Raw genomic sequence first — 13011 nt, 5'->3', positions numbered from 1 at the left:
AACATACCATGCATGTCCTCCTTCTCTCCTCTTTCCCCAGACGAGGTCGTACAACTAGTAACATCCTCTAGACCTACCACTTGTCCTCTTGACCCTGTCCCGTCTCCAATCTTCCAAACCATCACACCTGATCTGCTCCCCTTCATCACCTCCATCATAAACACCTCAATAACCTCAGGCTGCGTCCCATCTGCCCTCAAGTCAGCCAGAGTAACACCACTCCTCAAAAAACCAACCCTTGACCCTTCAGATGTCAAGAACTACAGACCGGTATCACTCCTTTCATTTATTTCTAAAACCATTGAACGTGTCGTCTCCAACCAGCTCTCTCTCCATCTCTCACAGAACAACCTGCTGGATCCCAACCAGTCCGGATTCAAGAAGGCCCACTCCACAGAAACTGCCCTGCTGGCAGTCACAGAAGCACTACATGCTGCCCAAGCTGCTTCCCACTCTGCAGTACTGATTCTCCTAGACCTATCAGCAGCATTTGACACAGTGAACCACCAGCTGCTCCTAGACACCCTAGCGGAGCTAGGCATCGGTGGAACGGCACTAAAGTGGTTCTCCTCCTACCTCACCGACCGGACCTACCAGGTTTCCTGGAAAGGTCTGTTATCATCCCCCCGAACCCTCCAAACTGGGGTCCCACAGGGATCTGTACTTGGTCCCCTCCTTTTCTCACTGTACACTAAATCCCTTGGCACTATCATCTCTGCTCACAATATATCCTATCACTGCTACGCCGATGACACACAACTGTTCCTATCCTTCCCCCCCTCTACCACTCAGGTGGAAGAGCGCATCACTGCATGCCTGGCTGACATCTCACAGTGGATGTCCTCCAACCATCTCAAGCTGAACCCAGACAAGACTGAGCTTCTCTTCTTCCCAGCTAAGTCCTGCCCTATGCGGGAGCTAACTATTTCCGTAGACAACGCCCTGGTAACGTCTGTCCCAACAGCCAGGAATCTTGGTGTTATCCTGGACAGTCAGCTCTCGTTCAAAGCTCACATCACAGCTGTCACTCGATCCTGTAGGTTCACACTCTATAACATACGACGAATTAGACCGTTCCTCACCCAGGAATCAGCCCAGCTCCTAATCCAGACAACAGTCTTGTCAAAACTCGACTATTGTAACTCCCTCCTTACTGGTCTACCAGCATGTGCACTTAAGCCTCTCCAGCTGATCCAAAATGCAGCAGCTCGCTTGGTCTTCAACCAGCCAAAATTCTCACATGTCTCCCCCCTGCTCCGCTCCCTCCACTGGCTCCCGGTCGCTGCCCGCACAGAATACAAAACTCTGATGCTGGCATTCAAAGCAACCAAAGGTATGGCTCCCCCATATCTTACAAGTATGATTGAACCCTACAAACCCTCCCGCGCACTCAGATCAGCCAACGCAGGGAAGCTGGAAGTACCCTCACTAAAAACGCAGGGACAACGCTCCACACGTCCCAAACTCTTCTCCCTTCTGGCTCCAAAACTGTGGAATGCACTTCCCATTGCAGTCAGAACTGCAGCATCACTCCCAATCTTCCGCCGTAGCCTGAAGACCCACCTTTTCAGACTCCATCATGGCCCATAGCACTTACCCTAAACCCTTAGATAGCATTTCTGTTGGATTATATAGCATTTGATACAGACTTATAGCATGTTATGTAGACAGCACTGTAATTGTATTGTATGTAGTCATAGCACGCCATAGTACACATGTATAGCATAGTAGTAAAGATGTATAGTTTATATGTATAAGTGTATGTATAGTTTGTATGTATAGTATGTATAGTTTCACTATATAGATATTCCACTGTTACTTTCTTAGCTTACGCATGTTTCATGATAAATACTTTTATGTGATGTATTCCCATGCTTTTGTTTTTGCTCAAATGTAAGTCGCTCTGGATTAAGAGCGTCTGCTAAATGCCTAAAGTGTAAAATTGTAAAGGCAATCATATGAACAGTTCTGAACATTTCAAGGAAATACAGTAGGGCTGGCTGGCTCTACAACCTAATTCTCAGACTTGTAGATAATAGATACTGTACCTATCTACAATAAATACTCTACACACATATTGTACATCCATCCATCCATACAGTATGCACTCACTGACTGAACAGGATTTATGGACATTACAGAGGTCTTCCAAATATGAACACAAGCAGTTTTACATTTGTAACCAAGCTGTAGCATCCTTAAGACATTGGTACTTTAGCACGTTGGTAAGGAATGCCTCTTCCAGACTGTTGTCAAAATGTTTTTCGTCGGTTTTGGGGGTATTTATGCCGGTTATTTGGTGGTAATTCCGCCTCAGAGTGTCAGCCAGACAGTAGGTATACCAAACACTTTTTCACAAATCAAGACTGCACAGGCTAGCCACAGACTGCACAGTCACAGAGAGTGAGACTACAGCGAGTCACCATGTCATGATGAGACTCATAAGAGAGATGATTATTGATTACAAACTGCAGCAGCAGCGCTGCTAGCCCCGGCCGCTAGCCGCCAGCGTGGCTCAGCCTGTACAACACACAACAACAACAACCAGGCGCGTCACCACCATTCACTGAGTCGCAACACCCCATTTCACCCCCCCGCCCCCCACATAAACACACACACTTTGACCACCCGATAGCTCCGTTTGGAACAAGTAACAACCAATTCTGATCACTAAGATACGCTATTGACGGAAGATTCCACCCTTATGAGCAGCGTACACTCACTGCGCAAAGAACGTAGTGCAAAGAACGTAGCTGTACGTTCTTTGCACACAGTTTGAACATGGAAGTTGAAACACAAGAGTGCACAGCTTATACATTTTGGCAGATGATGAACGTATGTCCACGCACACAACGCACATAGTACTGACACACGCACACACTGTATGCTGAATGTCAACAACTAGGAATGTGCCATGTCCAAATTGCACCTGGAAGATTGTGAGCTAAATCCCACATTTTATGAATGTACACATGCCACTGCATGTATTAGAATCAGATGCAAGTGAGGTATCTATCAACCAAACACATCCAACCTTTAAGCACTTTGATTGGGCGGGAACCCCTTTTGGTGTTTCTAGCATTATGTTATACTTTAGCTATTTTTGAAAAATCGTTCAAATGTGGCGCAAATCTTTGAATACATTTTCTTTCAGAGCGAACGTTTATATTAAACTCAAATCTTTGCTTTTCTGGTGGGGTCCCTGGAACTCCATATTTTCAGATGGGGGTCGGCGGCCAAATACAGATAATTCTGGGGGTCCTTGACATGAAAAAGGTTGAGCACCACTGACATACAGTAGGAACATAGGTTAAGAATTAGGAGCAATGTTTTTTTAGAATCGTCTTCAGGTCTATGGGTTAAGCACTAAAACCTTATATGGTTAAGTGGAGTCTGAGTCCCTTAGGGTTCTATAATAGTGTATTTTCTGTTATTGTAAGGAAAGCTTTAGCTAAACAAAATTGCCGATAGACAAGCTCACAACGCAATCATGCTCCTAGTATCTGGAACCTGTGATTTAAAGCAAACAAACAGAAAAACTTGTGTTTAAATAGGAACAAGATAATCACTTGTATGCACCGCCTCATGAAAAGGTGTTGGCTGTTGTTGCACAACTTGCACATGATGAGGCATATACTGTTTGTTCAATACACTCTTATCCTATCTCTGTGTCTTCAACTCAACTCCAACTCCCAAGTTCACAACTTTCACAACTTTACAGCTGCAAAGGAGTGAGTGAACATACTTTCACCCAAGCTTCCATGAATTGCCGTCAAGAAACAAAACAACACTATAAAATATTCACAAGGTGTGCACTGACTGAACAAAATAATGTAAAAAAAAATAAGGCAGAGTGGTCTCAGTCTCTTTTTAAGTGGTGCAACCACTTCTACATCCAGCATGCAATGTCCGTGTACGTGTTTGCGATGTACCTGTAACCATGAGCACGAGTGGTGTGCGCATGTGTGAAATTGGAACGACAGAAGTATGTGACATGGCTGCCACCGCAAACGATACAGAGAAGAAATTGGAATGATACAAATTGGAACGATACAGAGAACCAATACACAGGAGTTGCACCACTTCACACTGGTGTGATTTTTCAAGTAACAAAGACTTGCAGCGTCAGTGTCAGCGCGTCCTTGAGCAGGACACTATCTGCTCTCGGTGAAGGTGGTACCTTACATGGTTGCTTCCACCGTTGTGTGTGTGTGTGGTGGGCAGTGTTTTTTTCTTCGACTAATACTATGACGAAAAATGTTCGTCGACTACCTTTTTTTCACTGACAAAAACGACATAAAAACTAAACGAAAACTAAGCCATGATGACTAAAACTATGACTAAGTATACTGTCGATTTAGTCAACAAATAAAAACTAGACTAAAATGTTAGGAGGGGACTAGTGGACAAGAGATCCAGTATAAGTCATTTTACACTTGGTTGTATGCTGAAAATAGCTGATCTATAAAGGCCATACTAGAAATGTAGACCATTTTAGTCCAAGTTCGACACAACTCTTCCCTTGCGCTACGTTTTGTCAAATACTAGTTGGTGGATTTGTATATAATAGTATATAAACCGCATTATACGGTTAGATGTTCTGCTAATTGCCCTAGCATCAACAACTAAATTGAGTTACATGTTCCAATTATTGTTCTAAATTGTATTAATTATGGGCATGCATGAAAGGTACACAGACAGACATCTCACAGACATCAAACTGCCAAATGGACAGTTGGACACAGCCATACGGGTACAACGGATACACTGAGGGGTACGAGTTCCCCTGACACTAGCTCTGGTCCATATAGCTCTGGACTCTCAGCCTGTCGACCTGTGCTAAAATAAAAAGGAACAACATACTAGTTAACATAGAAACATAGGTATTTCAGAGAACTGTTTCGAATTGATTTCAAAGCCATTTTTCTTTAGCCCCGCTACTCGGCCAACACTATACAGTATGACTGATATATTGGTCGAATCGCATATACCTATAGGCTCCTTCAGAGCCGCACAACACTAAAACTAAATAAGCTATCCTCGAAATAACAAGCAGCTGCTATAGCCTGTACTCTTGTGACATGATGTACACATGATAATACTGAAAGTTGTTCTGGTCAGCTATACTATCTGTTGTCTGTTGACTGGGAGAAAGTGACGACCTCCCGGCAGCAAAGCACACACAGTATAACAGCAACATAACAGTGAATACCAGGAAGTCAAATCAATGGCCGGGCTAATCGATATAGCAAGTAGAGGTCATGGATAATGTTGTCTGTACGTGTGTGTGTGTGTGTGTGTGTGTGTGTGTGTGTGTGTGTGTGTGTGTGTGTGTGTGCGGGTGTGCGTGTGTGTGTGCGTGCGTGTGTGTGGGTGTTATCAATTGCATCCTTCTCTATCTAACCCATCAACATACACTTCCCGTGCTCTCCCAGCACTCACCCGCGGTGGTGTAATGTAACGTAGTACATTTACTCAAGTACTGTACATAAGTACAATTTTGAGGTATTTGTACTTTACTTGAGTATTTCCAATTTCCAATACTTTTACTTCTACTCCCACTACATCTCAGAGACAAAATGTTGTACTTTTACCCCCACTACGCTAATTTGAAAACCTTAGTTACTTTGGAGATTTTAATTTTAGATTTGCACCTTCAGCCATTAGATTTTCAAAAGATTCTGTAGGCCCAGGCGGTGGCGTAACCGTCTGGGCACCCGACTGGTAATCCAGTCGCAGTGTGCCGCGGGTTCGACTCCCGAGCCCGACACGGCCTTTACTGCATGTCTTCCCCCATCTCTCTCCCGTTTCCTGTCAGCCTACTGTCTGTCCCTTCAAAAACGAATAAAAAGGCGTAAGCCGCAAAAAAAAAAAAAAAAAAAAAAAAAAGATTCTGTACACATTTTGAACGTGTGAAAATGATACATTCTGCAATATGAGTACATTAAATAGTACATTTTGATGCCGATACTTTTGTACTTCTACTCGAGTACATTTTTAATAAGGGGACTTATATACTTGTAACGGAGTCCATCGACATTGCAGAATTTAATATACTTTTACTTAACCCATTTTGGGCGGGAACCCCTTTTGGTGTTTTAAGCTATTGAAAAATAGCAGATCTACAAGCTCGTAGCGCAGTACTCGGTTTTTAGAAAAATCGTGAAAATGTGGCGCAAATCTTTGAATGATATTCTTTCAGAGTGAACGTTTTTTAACTCAAATCTTTGCTTCTGCAGGGGAGGTCCCTGGAACAACATATTTTCAGATGGGGGTCGGCGGCCAATTACATATAATTCCTGGGGTCCTTGACATGAAATAGTTTGAGAACCGACACAGAAACATGGGTTTTTCAAGAAAACAGTCAGTGATTTAGAAGGCATTTGTAGAGTCATTCCCAGGTCAAAATGGGTAAAACATTTCAGTATTTTCTTTCCCCACCACAGCACTCAGCACTTTTTTTTTGTTTTTTTGTCATTGATGTTCTATGTGTGGCTGTAGCTGGGGTGAAAGCCCAAGACAAATTTCCCTTGTGGACAATAAAGTTTACCTTGACTCAACCCACCCCCTATAATAACGGTGTCCTTGTTGTTTCTCCTGTGTCCTGTACCTATAGATGGTGTATAAGCCCTGGCTCTGTTCGCAGTACTTCCAGACCACACAGATGCACTGCAGCGGACGGATCCCCTGTCACCACTTCTGTCTGGAGGTGCAGCAGAGGTGCCCCTTCATCTTGCCCGACAACGACGATCTCATCCACGGAGGCAGTCCCAGTTTTATATGCACAGGTATAGCTTAAAGATGGAGTGCCACAATTTTTGTATTTTTTCCAGTTTTGCATGTGTCTATGAGGTGACAGTACTTCATTAGACACAGTTGTTTTTATGTGCAATTGTGTATTAACTTTGTATTTAGGGTTTCTTCCTGGAGGCTGAACCCTTGACAGTCAAACGGGCCAATGAAGTAAACAGTAATATAGTGACACCACACTATCAGCCCCTCCCCTAACCCTTCCCCCTTTATCATACAACTACAGCATGTGGGTGCGGCTTTAGTTCAGGTAGATCACCACCCATTACCACCCAACAGGCAAACCAGGCATACTTAATGAACTGGTGGGCGTGTCCACATAAAAGCATGATTTTAACAAATACTGTACACTTTTTGGAAAAAGTTCTTCCCCCTTATATTGTAATAATACCCGATGATCATGTTTTAGGGTGGAAAAAATGGTGGCACTACATCTTTAACAGTTGTAATGCTGTGATTATTTAAACAATCTCACATGTTTTCACTATACAGACCGCCGAGTTGTTTTCGTGGACTAATACTATGACGGAAAATGTTCGCCGACTACCTTATTTCACTGGCGAACACTAAATGAAAACTAAGCTATGATGATTAAAACTAAGACTAAATGTACGTACTGACATTTTCGTACAAACAAATAAAAACTAGACAAAAATGTTATAAGTACATATATGTCATTTTATACACTTGGTTGCATGCTGAAAATAGCAGATCTACAAGCTCACAACGCGTCCACTAAATCAACTGTAGATTTAGTCGACTAAAATCTTATGATGTCTAGTCGACTGAAACTAGACCAACACTAAAACATTCCAGGTGACTAAAATGTGACTAAAACTAAATGAAAACTATTTAAGAGACTATGATTGAAACTATCAAATCTAAATTTGCTGCCAAAAACGACACTGCCGAGTTGCTTGTCATGAAAATCCACTTTTAAAAACGGTGTAATCGCTTGTCGTAGGCTACAGTGTTAAAAGATATTCCAACAACAGGGGAAAGGCGCACGCTGCGCGGCGCCGCCGCCATTGCAATGCATTGGCCTCAATTTCCCTTAAACTCATTCCAGGCAAACGACTTCTGTAACGCCTTTTTAATGAAATCCTGCACTGCTTTCCCTTCAGCCTCGATGCATTGAAACAAGATGAAGGCGGTAGATGCGGCGTTTCTAGTTCTTTTCATGCAGTATTCCATTTCAAATCGCACTGGATAAATAAAGCGACTGTGTTCAGTGGCAACAGCAACTCCCCGTGACCGCGCATCTAAAATATGAATGCTTCTATAAAAGACTCTTAGCCGGTGATTAACCCGACTTCTCAATAGAAGTCTATGTAGAACGTTGGACTGAAGCCCCATGAAGTGAACAGAGTTTTCCTAACTCCGTCTTAACTCTATGGCTCTGGCTAAGAGAAACGCACGCGTAGCAACAGGCAAAGTATAAATACAGAGAGAGACTGAAGCAGAAAAACTATATCCATGAGACTCACCACTACTGCAATGGATGATTGAAAGACCAGTAGTTTCCATAAAGGTTAATATGAGCGATCCTTAAACATAATCCATCCATTCATTCATTCATTCACAGCTTTGATTTTCCCCTAAGGCTTCGTACACACATATCAGACGAACATACTCTGTGCTGTCCGTGTTTCATGGCCGCCTGAAAGTCACGTGGTTTGACCAAACAGTTGTGTGTGATGGGGGGAGGGGGGGGGGGGGCAATCAAACACAGGTGTTTGGTCAAACCACGTGACTTCCATTGGAAAAGCATTGGTGGCCATGAGACACCGGCAGAGCACAGCACAGTTGTTCTTTATGTGTGTACGAAGCCTCACACTATACAGACAAGTAGCAAGTAACTACAATCAGACTTCCTGTATAGGGGCTCTTCAAAATAAGACTCGCTGAATAGTATCAGAAGAAACTGCAGTGCACTATGGTTACTATATATAGGTTTTTATTTTTAAGTTCATACTGGCACGTTTAACGATAACCTGAATCTGAAAAGTCACATAATTGTACGGTATATAGTCACTGGACTAACTGAAGGCATGCAGAGCCCAAAAGCAGGAACGCAAAATGCAGAAGACAAACTTTCACAGTAACACTGGCACACAAACAAGCAAACTAAAATATGTTTAAATCATTTGAGTAAAATGTACTTAGTTACTTTTCACTACTTGGTCTCGCACCTCCGTACCTCCGTGACTGCCTACCTAGATATGTCCCTAACCGCCCCCCTCAGGTCCTCCAATGCTGGCCTACTTGAAGTGCCTAAAAGAATGTGCACAAACAAATATGGTGAGGCAGCTTTTTGCTTCTACGGCCCAACAGCCTGGAATAAACTTCCATTCGAGCTCAGACACGCACCCTCAGTAGACATTTTTAAATCTCAACTCAAGACTCACCTCTTCACTCTTGCTTTTAGTTGAGTTTTACTATGCACGTTCCTACCCTGCCCTGACTGATTTGCTGCATGTGGTGTTTTTATTTGTTTTTATTTATTTTATGTTCTTATATTCAATTTTGTTCTTTGCCATTGTTCTATCATTTTAACTACTTGTGTTTTATTGTATTATATTTTTGTGTCCTGCCCTGTGAAGCACTTTGAGCTGCATTTATGTATGAAAGGTGCTATACAAATAAAGTTTATTATTTATTATTACTTGTGTGCACAAACACAGTAACACCACATGTTGATGTCTCCCTCTGGTGGTCACGTTGAAGAGTTGTTATCAAAAAATGAGGGGGACAATGTTTGGGGTCAAATTTTGGTCTGGATGTAGGCCCATTTGCTTAGCTACAGTAAATTACTATAGGCTACTGGACTGGCTACTGTTGCTACATTGGTGATATCTAACAACGTTGTCCAACATCCACGTTTGACACACGATAGGCCTAATAGTGTATACAAAAAACAATGTTACTGTGGAACCCTGAGAGATTACTGTGTACGCTATTGTAATAATTTCTGAGTGGAACACAAAGGGGCATATGGAGAAAGTGTGTGTGTGTGTGTGTGTGTGTGTGTGTGTGTGTGTGTGTGTGTGTGTGTGTGTGTGTGTGTGTGTGTGTGTGTGTGCGCGTGCGTGCGTGTGTTGTGTTGTGCAAACACGGCACGTGTAGCAGAGTGGCTCAGAGGATCTGCCTGATGGCCTCAAAAGTCTAATATCTCCTCCAGTCCATAGGGATATCCCTTTGGTCTAGTGGTTATGATGTTGGACTTTCGTGGCACCGGCTGGCCAAATGGTCCAGGTGCATGCCACATAATAGGCTCTGGCCTGACATGAGCGCGTCACGTGTTCGAGTCCCGTTCATGACGACCTTTGCTGCACGTCTCTCTCTCCCTCTTGTGCTGTCTTGACTCTTCACTAATAACTATAAATAAAGGCAAAAAGCCAAAAACAAATATTAAAAAAAAAAAGATGTTCAGTGGTGGATATACTGTAAGTACTGTACTTAAGTACAATTTTGAGGTATTTGTAATTTACTTGAGTATTTCCAATTGCCAGTACTTTTACTTACAACTTATTACAACTTATTTTGCTACAATTATTAGATCGGCTATTTTCAATAGATTTTCTACACATTTTGAATTTGTGAAATGTGACATTCTGCAATATGAATGCTTTTAGTACTTTAAGTACATTTTGATGCCGATACGTTTGTACTGTTAGTCATGTACATTTTCAATTCCGTACTTTTACTTGTAACGAAGTAGTTCTAAATTGCAGAATTGGTACTTTTACTTAAGTAAAACAATTGAGTACTTTTTCCACCACTGCGCTCTCTCTCTCTCTCTCTCTCTCTCTCTCTCTCTCTCTCTCTCTCTCTCTCTCTCTAATATATTTATATATTTATGAGTGTTTTCTCAACAGGCCTGCATGGGTGGACATGATGAATGCAGACCTTGTCAGATTACTGCAGTAATTACGCTCTTGTCAGACTTAAGCTCTTTAGAGTCAGGCTGTAACAGAGTGGGAACAGATTTAGCCAGCTTCAAAGTTCACAGAGCACATCTATCAGCACGCACAGCCAGCCAGCCCCGTCTCAGACATCAGAGCTGAGAGGCTACACTTAGAGAGAGAAAATTATCAAAATGTGTGGCAAATCTGCAAAATAAAAGCTTTCTACACAAAATGTCTTCATAAAAGGTGTCTACTATAACATGTACATTTGGTCCAAACCAACTCCCATGGGACACTTTGTGACAGCTGCTGAAAGTTGGGGTTGTGACATGTCAAACTATAGGGGTTTTTTCGAGATGTTTCCGGCAGAGCAGGCGGCCTCTCATTCTTTGGACCTTAACCCATTTTGGTATTAGCATTATGTTGTGCTTTAGCTATTGAAAAATAACAGATCTACAAGCTCATAGCGCGCCACCGAGTGGCGCGCTACGAGCTTGTAGGTCTGCTATTTTTGAAAACTGTCAGGATTTAGAAGACATTTTTAGAATCTGATCTCAGGTCAACATGCGTTAAAGAACCACCATTCTTCTGTGCGTTAGAATCTGATCTCGGGTCAGAAATGAATAGAAAAACACAAATAAAAAGTACGGCATGACATCACAGGTCCTCTCAAATGTTGGGCCTGTGGCTCCCCGGCTAGATTTAATTTTACGCTCTCAAGAGTAAAAGATCTACTGTATAAGGGTTTGGTTACCAACTCTCCATCATTTAGCATGGGGAAACACCTGGAACCGCCTCCAAGGACAACTGGTGGTCCCTGAACCACTGGTTGAAAACCACTGCAAAACGTGTCATGTACTATAGTGTTCAATCAAAACAAACAAACGACAGAGACGCACACACACACACACACACACACACACACACACACACACACACACACACACACACACACACACACACACACACACACACACACACACACACACACACACACACACACACACACACACACACACACACACAAAGGCTTCCTCAATGCTGAGTTTCTCTCACTGCGCTTTTTTACACCGTGTTCCAGTAACATGTGTGTGCTATGGGAGGGCTTTCCTCTAAGTGTCCAGGTTTTACAATCCAGTCATTAAGGGCATGCTCTTATCTAAAGGAATTTACAGTGGACGAGCAGGTAAGTGTTTGCCGTCTTCCTGGGAGGATAATTAGCTATCGATGGCCTTGTCCTTGTGGCACGGAGCCTCTTTAAACTTAAGGCCACCTTGCTACTGCCGCAAAGCTTCTGGAAGATAATAATGCACTGCATATCAGGAGGAGGATATCATTTAAGTACCGAACAAGTTCTTTGGGTTTTTTACGACAAATGTGGGCAAGCGGCAAGAGTTATTGTGCAGTTGACTGCAAAATCACCCTTTGCCAAAGAGATGTTAGGATGAAGTGTGGTCCAGACAGAAGTGACTCTGAATTTTGGACACCTTCACAGAATGAACTCCTTAAATATATTGACTAGACTGCCCAAACGGTCTAATATTTTACATAATGGATGCTATGCTATAGGGTTCATCAAGTGGCTATAAAGAACATTGACTGTGCATGCAGGGTCCACTATAGAGTTCCTCTTAAAACAGTGCACATGTTTCCCTCTGCTTTCCCAGGGCTGCTGGAAGACTATCCGTCCGGTGTGGACAAAGACGCAGAGTGCTGTGCCGTGCGGTGGGACCTGAAGCAGGCAGACAACCGCTCCCGGGGGACCCTGAAAAGGACTCACCCGCCGTGCCAGCACCGCACCTCCCTCAGCTCCTCGGCAGCCTGCAGACTGTGTAACAGCCGGCTCAAACTCTGCCTGCTGGTCCTCGTCCTCCTGCACACCGTCGCCAGCCTCACCGCCACCTCCTCCCACAATGCAACGGGACTGGGCCTGCCCGCCATCGTCGCGCCTCTGGAGGAGAGCCCTGCCAACGAAGAGTGATAGGGCTGCCAGAGATGAAGGAGGGAGGGAGGGAGGGACGGAGCGAGGGGGATTCCCTCGCCATGGCAACCCATGTGGAAAAATACAGTCACAGTTGTTGCAACGGCTGGGAGCGGTGTGCCTCATGTGGATATTTCTTCAACGCTTTACTGGCAAAAAAAACTCGACAGAAACACGTGGGAACGTTCGGCGACGAAAGACACACGGATCAATCAAAAGAAACAAACGACAGACACGCACACACACACACACACACACACACACACACACACACAGACACACAGACACAAAGGAACTAAAATGATTCCTTAC

At 43.4% G+C, this 13011-nt stretch overlaps 1 protein-coding gene across 1 annotated transcript in view; it reads left to right on the top strand.

Annotated features, from left to right (window-relative positions):
- nalf1b (NALCN channel auxiliary factor 1b) overlaps positions 1-12699 on the top strand; it is a gene marked incomplete at both ends in the record, with an annotated part of 137018 nt that extends 124319 nt beyond the window's left edge. The window contains 2 exons of the mRNA XM_083776342.1: positions 6617-6788; positions 12386-12699. Of these exons, the coding sequence (XP_083632468.1) occupies positions 6617-6788; positions 12386-12699 (486 nt within the window). The remainder of the gene's footprint in view (positions 1-6616; positions 6789-12385) is intronic.
- Positions 12700-13011: the final 312 nt, after the last annotated feature.

The sequence above is a fragment of the Protomyctophum parallelum genome (assembly GCF_964188405.1).
Source record: "Protomyctophum parallelum genome assembly, chromosome: 11".
Lineage (NCBI taxonomy): Eukaryota > Metazoa > Chordata > Actinopteri > Myctophiformes > Myctophidae > Protomyctophum > Protomyctophum parallelum.
This window is presented reverse-complemented; position numbering and strand designations above follow the sequence as displayed.